At 33.1% G+C, this 16,730-nt stretch overlaps 1 protein-coding gene across 4 annotated transcripts in view; it reads left to right on the top strand.

The window, feature by feature from the left end:
- LOC145268835 (uncharacterized) overlaps positions 1-16,730 on the top strand; it is a 1,065,816-nt gene that overhangs the window by 625,811 nt on the left and 423,275 nt on the right. For all 4 annotated transcript variants that reach the window (XM_080124499.1, XM_080124501.1, XM_080124498.1 and 1 more), the window contains 4 exons: positions 752-961; positions 2,437-2,669; positions 6,754-6,911; positions 12,217-12,353. In XM_080124499.1, the coding sequence (XP_079980625.1) occupies positions 752-961; positions 2,437-2,669; positions 6,754-6,911; positions 12,217-12,353 (738 nt within the window). The remainder of the gene's footprint in view (positions 1-751; positions 962-2,436; positions 2,670-6,753; positions 6,912-12,216; positions 12,354-16,730) is intronic.

The raw sequence follows: 16,730 nt of genomic DNA, 5'->3' as shown, positions 1-16,730 counted from the left end.
TCTTTCCCCCTGCAAACTCTTCGATTCTCACGGTAAGAACGACGTGGGTGTGAGCACAGATCATCCCGTAAGGCCAGTTCGGATATGAAAATGTCAACACTATCATTTTTAATAATTATAATTCCTTGCACCTAATCGGCGTTCAAGTGAAGCCCCACCCACCAAAAAAATAATCTTATCTCACCAGTCGTCAATGAGAACTTTACCAGACCAGTATTATATATTAAAAAAATTGAAAATGCAAGCCAATGAAGCCCGTTGATTTAGAATAATGTATTTTATCAAGAACGTAAGCGTATGAAGTTTTAATATATTTTTTTTAATTCTCTTATCAAACTTTCCAAATATATTATTGTATTTTATTAAGAACATAAGCGACTGAAGTTTTAACATTCTTTTTAATTCTTATCAAACTGTCCAAATATAAAGGGTGACTCAAAAAAAAAAAACAGAGGACATTCAATTGTTTTTCTGAGCATTTTACAGTCAACGGAGAAAAAAGGTCAAAGACCCTAGTGTTTTGATGGGATGTTTTGAATATAATAAACTAGTTATGACCAAAGTTTAATTTCATTCGGACAAAACACTAAGAAACGGGACCTAATTAGAGTTGGGGCCTGTTTTTTGGGGTCACCCTATATTAATTGTATTTTATCAAGAACATAAGCGACTATACTAAAATGTATTCATTGTATTCTATTAAAAACGTATACATAATTTGAATATTTATTGTGCCTTTCTCTAATTTCAGTACCAAAAGTTGTTAGGTGAAGCCGAGTGGGACAAAATCTGTGTGAATAGTTCCTTGTTTCAAGAAATCTTTGCAACAGATATTTTGGAAAGTAAAGCAGGCGACTTTCAAACTCTCCTTTGTTCCAGTGCTTCATTAAAAGAATTCTTCACCAAAAATTGGATGGAGTCACTTTTAAGTATTGATGGACTTGCAACTTTTATTCAAAACGTAAGTTGCCATTTTTTTTTTTTTTAATATTTCCTGCCACCTTATTCTTTAGATTTTAATTTATTTTACAAAACTGCATTTATTTGCTATAATTCTTATTTGTAAATTATAAAATCGAGATTATTTTAATCAATGTACTACTAATGTGACACGATGAGGAATTTGTTAGTGCAATTCTTTTTTTTTAAATTAAGCATAACTTAACTATATAACTATATTAAAAGCCAAGTACGGCCAATGTTCCTTTATCAAACTATTACTGCTACTACTACATTTACATGTATGTATGTATGTGTGTGTATGTATGTATGTGTGTGTGTGTATTTACGCTGAATGCCAACATCAGTATATTTCATATGAAAGAGTCTGATGTGGAATTTCCACAGGCCTCCCTAGTTATTATTATTATTATTATTATTATTATTATTATTGTTGATTTAAGCGACGGCGGATCGCTTGATCGTTTATTATGATTAGAAAAATAAACAATTCGATTGTGAAAAGGTGATTGACAACTAAAAATAAATAAACAACTACAAAAAGAAAATGTGATTTTAGAAAATACAGGAAAACATAATTTTTGGTTTGGATGAACGAATAATCAGATTTGTGTTACGTTTTAGGGTTACAACTATGGGTTAAATAGAAACCGACTTGAAATATATATATATATATATATATATATATATATATATATATACTATTAAAAAAAATTTCTTCACAATCACTGGATTCGACATTAAATAACCTGAAAAGGCTTGATATGCCGTAAAACAAAAACAACCAACCAAAACAACATCTGTTAAAAAGAAGTCTTTGTCTACAACGGTTTCGATACGTCCACGTCAATCAGATTTGTGTTACGTCAACGGTTGGGGTCTTAGACACGTGATGATATGTAGATTTGGGTAGAGACCAGTCGTTAGCTGAACATCAGAGGGAACAGACGACTTAAGGTGGGGGGGGGGGGTCTCTCCATGACGCAGGGAGCGGCGTTTTCTCTGACAGCCAAGATGTGAAGACGTAATCTCTGAAGATGCCGGCCGGAATCATGAAAATAAATGTTCGTAAATAATGCAGGTATATGTTGTGTTATTTACATCTGTTAAAAAGAACTGTTTGTCTACAACTGTTTCGATACGTCCACGTCAATCGTTTCCTGTTAGAACTGTTGCATAAATGTTAAAATATACACACTAGACGATCAACTAAATGATACGACATATATACTTACACGCATTTACACGTACATGAATATGCAGAAAAAATATAAAACCCACTATTGAACATGTACCTCGTTAGGGAACATATTCATATACACGCACAACGTAACACGAAACGACCATTTTACATAGAGGATGACTTCGCCCTCTATATAATCCATGCTGAGGACAATAGCCCGAAGGAAAATAATGTTGATAAACAACAATGGCCAAAACAAAAGTAGCAATTGATAGTTTGTAATTCATTTTCAGATTGAAAAGCTGTACGACCCGAATTTTTCATTGGATTCAGAGAAGCTGAATTTTACAAGCATTATCTTGGAAGAAGCCGAAATTCAGGAATTAATTTCATCCCTAATTACAAATCCTCCTGTCTTTGAGACTGGAATTGGCAACAATTGGTTAAATGGGTCTTCATACAAGAAAGATGTTGAACGGTTCTTAGCGGCTTTAGAACAGAATCAAATCGATTTCACTAATTCAAGGTAAGAGAATGACATTCGAGTTTCTAGAATATCTTTCATTGATTAAAACTTATTCTAAATACATACTTAATATGAATGCAGAAAATATTGGAAGGTTTTTAGCGGCTTTACACTAGAATAAGGAAAAACAGAAAAATAAAAATAACGGATTGAGTAAGAGTTTCACGTATACATTTTATGTAGATACTTTATATTGCTCTTTTTAACTGAAAGTATCTGCTGGTATAATTGTTGTGTATGTTCATGAATACTTGTAAGGTTTAATCTATACCCAACGATGGAAGCAATTGACCAATCAGACAGCAAATGTTGACAGAATTGAAAGTTATTATTTTTATTATCTTAATGTACATAATTAAGCTTTGCTTTTCGTGGACTTGACTTTTAGATTATTATTATCATTATTATTATACAATCACATTATTATTATTATTATTATCATTATTATTATTATTATTATTATACAATCACATTATTATTATTATCATTATTATTATACAATCACATTATTATTATTATTATCATTATTATACAATCACATTATTATTATTATCATTATTATTATACAATCACATTATTATTATTATTATCATTATTATTATACAATCACATTATTATTATTATTATTATCATTATTATTATTATTATCATTATTATTATACAATCACATTATTATTATTATTATTATTATTATTATTATCATTATTATTATACAATCACATTATTATTATTATTATTATTATTATTATTATCATCATCATAGGATTCTGATACATTCCTAGAATCTTCAATCTCAGGCAAGTGAGTGAATGAAAAAGATTGTGTGAATGAGAAAAAGAAATAAAGTATTAAAAAGAAAAAAGAAAGACACAACGAATAAAAGAATGAGTGAATAAAAAAGAATAAAAGAATGAAAGAATAAAAAAGAATGAAAGAATAAAAAAGAATGAAAGAATGAATAAATAAAAAAGAATGAAAGGATGAAAAGAATAAAAGAATGAATGAATAAAAAAGTATAAAAGAATGAGTGAATAAGAAAGAATGAAAGAATGAATAAAAGAAAGAATGAGTGAATAAGAAAGAATGAATAAAAGAATTAGTGAATAAAAAAGAATGAAAGAATGAATAAAAGAAAGAATGAGTGAATGAAAGAATGAGTGAATAAAAAAACAATTAATAAAATAAAGAATGAGTGAATAAAATAGAATAAAAGAATGAATTAATAAAAAAGGAATGAAAGAGAGGGCAAATGAGCAAGACGTGTCAGTATATACAATTTCTATTATCTACTCACTTGGAGTTCTCACGCAGGCCATCGCCAGCGATCGCTCACTGACAATGACTTTGTCTGACTGACAACAAGTCTCCCCAGATTGCAAGTTCTCTCGATAACCAGCGCAGGTGACTTCACGTTATCTAAACAGACTTTTATCATTGATTTTTGCTAGCATCGACCATTGGTAATCCTTAGGGTTTTGCTGGCAAAAAGCCTCCTCAAGATCCAGAGCTCTCCCTCCTCACATGGATCATCATCAGAAATTGCTTACTGACAAAAACAAATGGTGTACTCTGGAGTCCTGGTGGCAACAAATCTCCCCACCTTCTCTGTATTTACATAATTGCAACAACCGCTTACCATTGATTTCTCACTAGCTTATCCAATGGAAGTCTAGACTATGCTATGACTCCTTGTCTATTTCTGTTTTATTTATTGCACCATTCCTCCTCCTCCTCCTCCTACTACTACTACTACTACTACTACTACTACTACTACTACTACACTTTTCCCTTGGACTATCAAGCACCAATATTATTATTATTATTATTATTATTTCCATTAGTACTGTTACTATTGCTACTACAACTACAGTTCTGAATTTTTGAGGTGAGGTATGAATGTTTGTATTGTTTTAGCAATTATTCTCATACTGGGTGTTATTGGCACAACGTTTCGGTTGATGAACCCTCCGACCTTCATCAGGTGTAAACTCCATGTTTTTTTTCAACTAAGGAAAAGGGGGGGTAGCTCTGTATTGCAAGAAATCGGTTTGAGGGTGTGTCCGTAAATTATTAAAAATAAAAGGGGGTCAATTTTCAGGGTCATAAGGGCACTATTTAAGACTTTCCTATGATTCAATTTTTAACCGAATCCTTCTGTTAATTGTCAATATTAGTGAAAAAAAAAACTCTCACGAAACCGTGGATAGACATCTTACATGTGTTTTCGTTTTTTTTTCTAGAAAACACGGTGCAGGGGAGGCTACTACAGGGTGTCTCAAAAGAAGCTGATGGATTTTAAATTTGATTAACTTCCTAAATATTTAAGTTATGCTTACCAATTTTCATATGTAGGTAGATGAGCCTCTCTGTGATTTTTTTGAGATATAGTAAGATATTATAGTCTACTTATTCTAATTTTATTTACACAACTTAATCTAGGGTATGTTTTTCACAAGGTCTAATTTTAGTTATGAAAAATGATGTTACTCAAATGTCCACCATTTTCATTTTCACACTCTTGTGATATCTGCAGGGCATTGTTCAGCACATCACTTAATGTTTCAGGGCTTATGGCCCTAATTTCCTCCTCGATATTGTTTTTAAGGGCATTTATTGTGGCTGGGTTTTTTGCATTTACCTGCTCTTTGAGGTAACCCCAAAGGAAAAAATCTGCACACATAAGATCTGGCGAGTGGGGTTAGGGTTAGGGTTAGGGTTAATTCACCTCACAGCCATGAGAAATTATTCGGTTGCACCGTCCTGCTGGAACCGCATTGATCGAAAGATCCCAATTTGATTTGATCTGCTTCTTACTGATGTGGATGGATCCTCGGCCACACTCTCAGCTAATCTCTGACCATTCTCATCACTTCTTGCCGTACGGGGTCTACCAGATTTAGGGAGGTCACATACAGACCCTTTCTCATGAAATCGAGCCACCATAGCTTTTATTGCATTGGGAGTAGGGGAATTTCTTGTGTTGAAGTTTCGTCGAAATTCTCTGAGTTTCTGATATTGACTCGTTCAACCGAGAATACGACTCTACGATAAATATCCGATCCTCAGTAGTGTAATGACTCATGATGACCTTGGAAGGGTTACTCTAGATGATCTGAAAAAATCAAAGAAATATATAAAAAAATTAAGAAATTTATGAATTTTATTTTTTTAACCATCAGCTTCTTTTGGGACACCCTGCATAAGAAAAAGTGTTTCTCTCTTGGGTTAGACGTATTTAGTTGAAGGATTAAAAAAAAAAAAGAAAGAAAGAATACACTTAGAAAACAGGCACAAAACTTACTCCAATCGGGATAGTACTACTACTACTACTACTACTACTACTACTACTACCCTTTTACTTGCGTACAACAGATATTTGCAATTTTCTTTTTTCTTTTTACAATTTGCCAACTAACAGTATCTCATTATTTCTCCACCCCACTATATATAGTCATCCACATATAGTACCTTTCGCTGCATCACACCTCATCAGTGCAGCTAGACCAACACCAGGGATTGGATCTACAACCATCGAGTTTTTTTTTAACTCTTTTTCGCCCAATCAAGGCACAATGCCACTTGGATCGTAAGGATCGTGTCTTATAGAAGACTGTGGGGATTTGAGCAGCAAGATATCTGTATACATTATATTTACACTCTAACAGGTTAATGGGAACAAGAAACAGGAAGGAATTTCACAGTCTAGTGTTGAATGTTGGGGTTCAGTGCATTATAGGCAGGCAAAAACATAATTAAGGTAGAAACTATCTTCATTTGTTTTCGAAAGTTTTATGAAAACTTATTTTAAATATATACTTAATGTGTTTATTTTATTGCTTTGGAATAAAATTTCCATTATTTTAGATTCTGAAATCATCTGCTTAAAATCATTGGATGGAACTTACAATTTTCTGTTTTCTTACTGTAAAATTTCATGAACAATTTCAAAACCTCATTCCTAACTAACATTGTACCTATCTTATGACGGGTATTTAACTAGTTATGTATGTACGGAATTTTTTAAAATTAAAGAATAATTCCTTTCCAATAATACATTCTTATATATATTTCTATCTTTTTGCAGCATGGCGGATTTACTCAAATATATTGGAGGAACATTGGATGAAACTCTAAACGGTTTACAATTTGGAAATAATTCCGTTTTGGCTGAAATAAAACGTAACATTCTCGAACAGATGTATACAAATAGATTGTTGAAATTTCATTTACAAAAGATCAGAGGTAAGTAATCTTATAATTCAAATTAAGCCCAGCATGGAAAGAGTTTGGTCCAAATTTTAAACTCCATATGAATACGACAAGTATTACCAGGGCAGATAGAATATGTAATCTATAAAATCGATTGGAGTTTCAATATTTTGTGACCTAATGATAATTGCATTTACAATAAATCATAGAAAATCAATCTTATAATTTACGAGCCAGAAGACTCTGCTCTCACTTTAACCCCATATAAGTACAAATATTATGAGGATAGATAGAATATGTAATCCATAAAATCGATTGGGATTTCATTTTTATAACATTATGATAATTGCATTTAAAAATAAGATGTAAAATATTTATTTATTAGCCGGACTCAAAAGAATTTGGATACCATTTATAAATTCCATATAAGTATGACAAGTATTAGTATGATGGATAAACTATGTAATCTATGAAATTGATTGGAATTCAAATTTTCTTAATGAATTTATTATGATCAAGTTTATAACAAGTCAGATGGACGCAATTGATTAAATCGATTTGAATTTGAATTCACAACAATTATTATGTAATTTCTGGTCAATTTCTCAACAATTGTTACCAGTTTGAAGGTGTTAATTATGCTATAATTTTTATCAATTTTTAATTTATGAACAAGTCTCCCATAAATAAAAGGTTGAAATAAAATCTGAGTAGTAGTAGTAGTAGTAGTAGTAGTAGTAGTAGTAGTAGTAGTAAACATAGATGTATAACAATAACATACTGAATTTTCAAGAGTCTACAACAATTTTAAATGCCTATACAAAAAAGTCTGGAAAATTATTGAAGCCACCTCTCATATATATATATATATATATATATATATATATATATATATATATATATATATATATATATTAGTGTTGGGACGATAAATCGGAAATCGGAGTCGGAAACAAATGCCAAAACGATTCTTTTAATTGTCTTTTTTATTTGATTTTCTTTAAAGTAAAATCCTCCATTGCTGGCAATAATGATAAAATAATAAATATTTATTGATTTTTAAATTACCAGTGAAACTAAAATCGATAGATCCTCATCCACAAGTGTATTTTGACGTTTAGGAAAATAACTGCACATTTAACATCTGTTTTTTTATGAAAATCGGGGAAAATAACAATTCAATAGTTAAATTTTTAGAGATTGATAAAGAATCGTAATCGATAATTGTATCGGAATCGTGAATTGTATCGGAATTGGAAAAATATTGGAATCATGCCATCACTGATATATTTATTAAATCGATTCAAGCAAGGACAGACGCTCCAGAGTTTTATAGGTATAGATTAAAATAGCATTTGCAACAAATCAATGATGCATCGCTGCAGCTAACACACATCCATGACCGTCTTACACTGCCAATATCTGCAAGAAAGAGTTGAAAATTTCAGATCATAAAGTTTAATCATCATAACAATGCAACTTGCAATCCCATCTAATCAATTCGGGATGATTTTTTTTTTAATTTTAAAAATAGGAGGCATTACTTTTGAAGCTCCCTTCGTACCTTCCAAACTCCAGATTCTTATAATCAGAAGTAATTATAATTTACGTTCCGAACCTAGAAAGCTCCTGCATCCATTTCTAAAACTATACATAAATACAAGAATTATTGGATCGGATAGAATATGTCTTCGATTAAATTGATTGGAATTTCTATTTCTCTTTATTCAATTATTTTTTACAACAAATCAGAGGTAAATAATATTGCAATTTATAAAAGGTGTACATGGAGTAATGTTGTGCACAAACCACAAGCCTCTTCTTCTTGAATAAGAAGTAAAAAAAAAATCCAACCTAATAGATCCAATATTATCTTCCAAGCTCCAGATTCTGTCGTAAGTGTCGTATTTTTAATATATGTGCTAAAAAGCAAAAATATATTTATCCATAAAGACATATTTGCTAAAGACATTCTCTGAAGAGATGTGCCATATATCGAAAATACATCGAAAATTCATGGATTAAGTAAAGAACGTTAAATTGCGTGTATTCCTTGTTCAAATAATAAATTTACTGCCAAAAATTTAAATATAAAACTTATAGATGGTTTGGGGTCGCATGATGAAGTCTCATTGACTGAAACAGATGGCTGTTTGTAGTGACCAAATGTATCTGTTTATCTTTTAATAGATAAAAAATATTTTGCTCTTGTTATCGAGCGTTATCTAACAACCTCGTTGAGTTCATTAGTTCCTACTTTTAAATAACTTAAGCCTCGATATATATATATATATATATATATATATATATATATATATATATATAAACAAAGAATTAATAAAACATATTAAAAACACTTTAAGAAGAGTTAAAAAACATATTTAATTTTCAAAAAGGAAACACAAACTAAGTGGATTGTCCTTAATCCATGGAGTTTCGAACGAAATACTTTCCTTTTCATCAGAGGGTAGGAATTAGCAAAATGCGTAATCGGATTTTGCTTGCAAAATATTTGATGAAACTACAAGTAAGCCATAGAGCTTACTTGAGAAAAGTTTAAAAATAGTGAAGCAGAGGAAATGCGGAAAAAAAAAACAATGAAAAATGATTTGACGTGAATGGATGGTCGGATGAAAAGTAGAAAACCCAATAACGATAAAATCCAAGAAAAGTTGGTTAAATTCGGTATCCAGAAGTAAAAAGGAATCGTGTTACTGGAAGATATTTCGATGTCATCCAAAAGACAGAATTCCGTGAAATAATATATATATATATATATATATATATATAAGAATACAGGTAACCTACATCTAAAATTTCAAAGATATATATATAAAGAATACAGTCCCAGGACTGGTAAAATTTCGAATAGTTTTACATCAATTTTATGTCCCTTTATGAAGTTTAAAATCCAAATATAGTAATACCAAACTTTTTGTGTACAATTTTTATTCCAACTTGGATCAAAATCGATGACATGATTTTGATTCTGGAAGATATCTTAATCCACCCCCAAAATTACCCGTTTTGTATAAAATTAACTAAAATTACCCGTTTTGTATAAAATTAACCAAAATTACCCGTTTTGTATAAAATTGACTAAATATATCCCACAGTTGGACTACTTTTGAGAATCACCAAACTTATGTTATGCACAAATAATTTTAACGAAAACACATTCAATCCAAAACAAAAACAAAAAAAAAATGAGGCACGGGGAAAGTAGACAACAATGTGAAAAATTTGGCAAATCAAATATTTCAGATTTTTTGGAATGCGCTCTGACGAACATTAATTGTTTAACCTTTAATTCTCCCTTAAACAAAGGCACGATACCACTAATATGTGAGAGGAATATTGTAAATTATGGGTCATATTTATAGAGATATGTTTATAGGGATATATTTATAGGGATATATTTATAGGGGCATGCTAAATAGGAAGTTGTGTAGTAAGATGCTCGTTCACTGTACGTTTAATTTTTTAGAAATTCAAGAAAGCGTTTCACTCCATCTCTAAGTCCATCGTCAGGCAGTCTCCGGGGCATTCCTCAGGTCATCAGAGCATGCCTCGCTTAGAGGGCAGTCTGTGCCGCAGAAACATTAAGCATCCTGTACATAGGTCCACTTTTGCAGCTTGTCCTTGTTTTGGCAACCTTCACTTGTGCCTGGTTGAATTTTACCCATTCTTTCCAGGGGCAGTTCAGAGGGAAGTTCTCTTTTGGTGCCGGAAGAGTCTTGTTTTTGTTGTTCTTGACTGACTCATTCCACCAATGCAGGTGGAAGGACTCTTGTGGGGGTGGTAGTCGCTGCGGAACCTCTTAGTGTTCAAATAAGGGGTGGCGATTTGTGTTGCTTTGCTTGTACCACTCTGTCTTTGCTATCTCTCAACAGATCTGCGGCAGAGCGATTCCAGAATCCTATAGATGGATGGCAGGTTGGTCGATTTAAGGTTGCTGGTAATCGTCCTGCATGCTTTGTTGAGCTCAATTTCGATCTTTGCAGCATTTTACGTGCTTTTTCATTTCTTTATATTGTCATTCTTTTATTATTATTAAATGTTTTTGCAACGTATGTTTTTACCTTGTGTAAAATAATCATTTTTAATATTGGAGACGTTGCTAAGGAACTTAAGTTAATATAAAACATATAATATAATTTTCTAATTTCTGCCTAAATTTTTTACTTTATTTCGAGAGAATATGTAATCTATGAAGTTGATTGGAATTGCAAGTTATTACATTTATAATTTTCTAATTTCTGGGTTTTATCAATAGTGTGATAAATAATGGCTAATACAAAAAATCTCCCCATATTCCGAAAATCATGTAAATTGAGAAAAAAGCAGACTGAAATAACCAGAACACGGTATCGAGCTGCAGAAAACAGGAGCTCGTGATTTCCAGAAAATTTATAATAGTTTGATAAATAATGGCCAGTCAGCAATCCCCACCACAAAAACCATAATGTCGCTTGCACGGCAGCCGAGAAAGCTGACTTGTTTTATCACGATTTTACAGTAGTATATGAGTTGACTTCGAGCCATTTTGAAAATCACGTCATTGTTTGTAGTCCAGCTGAGAAATGCAGCGTCAGTGAAAAGGATTGCTGTCAACTTTTTATTTAGATTTCAAACATACAATTATTAAATTTTATTCTTTTATTCTGTTGCAGAAGATATATGAATGCTGTAACCTTGTGTAAAACCAACAATTTTAATTTTAGAAATGTTGGCATTGACCATTGGTCTTCACTGGAATTTATGATTCCCAATCCCCACGCACTCATTCAGGCCTGTTTAGTGCTCTCACTCTCGCTCTGGCGCTCTCTCTCTCTCTCTCTCTCTCTCTCTCTCTCTCTTTCTCTGTCTCTGTCTTGCTCTCTCTCTCCCTTTCTCGCTCTTTATCTCTCCCTCTCTCGCGCTCGCTCTCTTTCTCCCTCTCTCTCTCTCTCTCTCTCTCTCTCTCTCTCTCTCTCTCTCTCTCTCTCTCTCTCGGCTTTTCATCCTCCTCGACCATTAGGTGTGAATAGTATAAACGATACTTACTAGACTCACTAGATTTATGTTGTAATGCTTACGAATTCCCATTAATCGCCTAAAGATTATTTTCTTTATAAAAATAAAAGAACTCTATCTATTTACACATGAAGTTGTTTTTTCTTTTTTTGATAATTTTTTTTAATATGTCTAATTGCATGAATATTTGTCTAATTGCATGAATATTTGTCTAATTGCATGAATATTTGTCTAATTGCAATAATATTTGTCTAATTGTATGAATATTTGTCTAAAACGGTCATATTTTTATGTGAACTTCATTTGTTTAATTTATTTCAAGCCACGAACAAATTTGTTTTGAGTGAATTCATAAACTCAATGGAGTTCCGTAAATTGTTCCAATTGATTGAGAAAACTCCTGAATTTGTCAAAGTGCTTCTAGAAACTCTTGGACGTTGGAACCAAAATCAAGCAAAGGTAAGAGATTTTACTTATTTTGGATATTGTAGAATTGACCCTTTTAATTCTTTTATTACCATTCCCAAGGCAGCCTGCCACCTTGGTATAAAGGGACACTATGAATTGGGAGCCAGATTTATAGGACCATTTTAAACGTGGAATTGTTTTCTTCTCTCTATATATAAAATGAACTCATTTTTCCCCACTGATATTGACCTTAATAGGATTAAAAATAAAGACATTTCATGCAAATGTAATATACATAAACTGCAGCACAATATCTGAGGTGTTATAGGCCTATTACCTCTCCACTTCCTCGATAATCGTAGATTCCTATATTTTTTCTGCTGAGAATTCACGGCCAAAATCGGTTACAATCAATAGAAGTGGTAAAATCTTTTCTCTCTAATAAATTTCTGGAAACTCTTGGACGTTGGAACCAAAATCAAGCAAAGATGTTTTTTTTATTATTATTATTATTCAATTTTCACCCCAAACAAGGCACAGTGCTACTTTGAAGTAGAGGGCTACTATCTGGAACATAAGCTGCGGGGGCATTATGAAGAGAGATGAGTAGCGAGATGTCTGTTTACATTACACTTGAACTTCTGCATGTCAGTACAGTTGAGGAAGCAGGAACGTGAAAGGGAGTTCCAAAGTCTGGCAGTTCTGGGGAAGAAACTATTGCAGTAAAAGGCTTTCTTACACCTAGGGATCTCTACTGTGAAGGGGGTGGGATTTAGCTGCTTGCCGGGTTTGTTGAGGGTATTCACGTCGAGCGAATACAAGTGCTTGTAGTTCGTCAAAGCATTCACCATTAAAATACTTGTAGAACAGGCAGAGGGATGCAGCATTTCGTCGATGGGACAGACGTTGAAGCTTTGATGACAGTTTAGGACCTATCAGGTTGGCGACTCTCTTTTGAACCCTGTCCAGGAGTGAGAGACAAGTAGCAGATGCACCAGCCAAAATGTGACAACAGTATTTCATACATGGGCGAATGGTGGCCTTATAGAGGTACGTGTAATAAGGAATGAGTCTCTCTCTCTCTATATATATATATATATATATATATATATATATATATATATATATATATATATATATATATATATATATAGCAATCATTCGGTATCCTTCAGCATAAAGACGGTACAACAATCATAGATAATTCTGAGAAATTAAATCGATGGATTTCATAGACTTGTATAATGGTGACAGCAACGTGCCTCAGTAGGTCATTCAGTCAATCAAATTCCCAACCGTAAATGAACTCGATGAAGAACCAACCATGGAAAGGGTAGCCAAAGTAATATTTGCTCTCCACAGCAATAAAGCTGCAGGTGAGGACGGAATATCTGCTGAGCTCCTCAAAGCAGGTTCAGAGGTTCTTACCGAACACATCCATCGGCTTATCCTCAATTTCTGGGCCCACACAACTCTTCCACGAGATTTCAAAGATGCAAAAATTATAACACTTTTCAAAAACAAAGGTTCAAGAGGGGGATTGCAACAATTACCGTGGCATCTCACTTTGCAGTCTAACTTGGAAAGTAATGGTCCATGTGCTCCTCTCACGTCTACAGAAAATTGCTGAAACTGTGTATCCTGAATCGCAATGTAGGTTTAGGGCAGGTCGGTCATCATGGACATTATCTTCTGTGTAAGACAGCTCCAGGAGAAGTCACGAGAATAGCGACAACTTGGCGACATATGGCTTTCATAAACCTGACAAAAGTATTCGAACCGGTCGATAGAGGAGCTCTATTCTTCGTCCTTGAGAAAGCGCACTGTCCCCCTACCCTGTCACTCATCAAAGCATTTCACGAAAACATGCATGGGCGAGTTCAGTATGGGGGAGATTTGTCTGATCGGTTTCCAATCAATCACGGAGTTAAACTGCGTGCTTGTCTCAGTCTTGTTTGAGATCTACTTCTCCTTTGTTTTCAAACAAGCATACCAGAATGTCGATAAATCTGTGGGGGTTTCGATCCTCACCCGTGATGATGGAAACTTCTTTACCCTCTCACGATACAAAGTCGAGAGTTCACGAACTAGTTGTCTGTGAACTCCTCTATGCTTATAATGCTGCTTTTTGCACATCTTCCACTGAGGATCTTCAACGACTTCCAGATTCTCTGAAACTCATGTAGACATTTCGGACTAACAATCGGTCTTAAGAAAACCGTCATCCTCTCCCAATCATCAGAGAGTGTTAGTTTTACAATAGATAATACAACCCTGGAGAATGTGGATAAATTCAAATACCTTGGTGCGACCATCGCTAAAAACATTACTCTAGACCCCAAACTTAGCACGCAACTTGGCCTAGCCTCTACCAAGAGTCTGTGTGTATGAGATGTGGTCTGCATATCGTTTGCAAGAGTCCAAAGTTTGTGCCTTCATATAAGATGTCTCTGATCAATCATTGGCGTGGCATGGGAGGACAGAATGACAACCAAAGAGCTCTTCAGACGGACAGGTTCAGGTGCACTTTCCTCGAGACTTAAGTTTATGAGACTTCGGTGAGCAGGCCATGTAAACCAAATTTCATGTGAACGCCTACCTCACAATTTATTACATGGTGTTTTGAAAGAGGGTACTTGGTCTGTTGGTCATCAGCGTCTCAGCTTCAAGGATGTGCTAAAGCGAGATCTCAGGGATTTCGGTGCGGAATGTGGGCAATGGACAGCACTAAGCCGAAATTTATGCCGAGAAAGAGAGAGATGAGAGGGAAAACCTCAAAAAACTACAAAATACGTCGATCCAAGACGCCATAGTTTTGACCTCTATAGCATTGTCGATCACGATAAATGCTTCTAGAGAGAGAGAAAGTATTATATATGTATGTATGTATGTATGTATGTATGTATGTATGTATGTATGTATGTATGCATGGATGGATGGATGGATGGATATATCTATACTCGTAGCCAAATTGAATATTAAAATATTCATATCTTTGGTTCTTTGGGACGAAACTACAGTAAAATGTGTAGGCGTTTAGAAGATTATAATATTATTCTACCGTTAAAATTTTATGACAATTGGTAAAAAATATTTTCAAACTAATACAAATTTGCCTACATTTGTATATATAGTGTCCTGGTAGGCTAGTTTAAGTTTTGCTGCTTTGCAATGAATTTTGCTTAGGGTTTTTTTTGTTTTTTGTTGTTTTTTTTGCTTGGTTGTCTCTCATGTTGCCTTGCCAGGCCACTAATATATATATATATATATATATATATATATATATATATATATATATATATTAAGGGGATTAGAAAAACAGTCTAAACAGCAGATTTTATTTTAATGTATTAGTAAATTCAATAATACAATTAAAATAAAAGAAAACAGTGTTCCTTGTAATGTAGATATATAATAAGCTCGATAGGCATATATATCCTAGAGCTATTTTAATATTGAGTAAAATGATTGATAATTTATAATTAAAATTAAAAATTAAAAATCGGTTTCACAAGGAAGAACGAACAAAATCAATAAATTGTACGATCGTTTCGGAAACGATGTTTTTATTGAGATAGACAAACTGATTTTTAATTTTAATTTTAAATTATCTACTATCTTACTCAATATATATATATATATATATATATATAATCTTAATAAGGGTTTTATTACTTAAAGGGGCACCCTTCCATGAACTTTAACGATCTCACTGTCCCGAGCTATCTGCTGCCATGTGGGACCCATGTGTTATATAAGGTCCTCCTTCCATCTTGTTCTTGGTCTTCCCTTTGGCCTCTCATGTTCACGAAGTGTCCATTCCGTTGTCCTGGTGGACTATCTGTTGTCATGTTGTCTGGCTACGTGCCCTGCCTATTTGTGTTTGGATGTTTTGATGGCAGTATTGATGTCAATAACTCTTGTTTGTTGGCGAATCCAGATGTTTGTCTTTCTGTCTTGTAGAGTGATGCCGAACATTATCCTTTCTATCTTTCATTCTGCTACTGTCGTTTAATTGTTATCGACTTCCATTTCTTGTAATAAATAATAGCTGGAGGAACTCAAGTTATATATATATATATATATATATATATATATATATATATATATATATATATATATATATAAGTTTTGGTTTCGATTTCGATTCAAGCTGATGCACCAAGTCATATGGATATTTTTTTTAATCGCCACTTTATAATATATAAAAATCGATTGAACATTAACTCTATAAAAATATATACGAAATCTGCAAGAATTAAAATATCATATTTAAGCGTACTTTACGACCTGCCTATGCCGGGCGTCCCTGCTATCTAAGATAAGTAGTTTTGCAGTTTTAACAAAAGAGCTACAATAATATCAGTGTCCTCATTTATACTGAACATCTACAGAATGCCAACATCAATAAATTACATATGAATGAGT

The sequence above is a fragment of the Euprymna scolopes genome, chromosome 44 (genome assembly GCF_053919585.1).
Source record: "Euprymna scolopes isolate OS-2025 chromosome 44, ASM5391958v1, whole genome shotgun sequence".
Lineage (NCBI taxonomy): Eukaryota > Metazoa > Mollusca > Cephalopoda > Sepiida > Sepiolidae > Euprymna > Euprymna scolopes.
The sequence above is the reverse complement of the archived record's forward strand: the minus strand, read 5'-3'. Positions and strand labels throughout refer to the sequence as shown.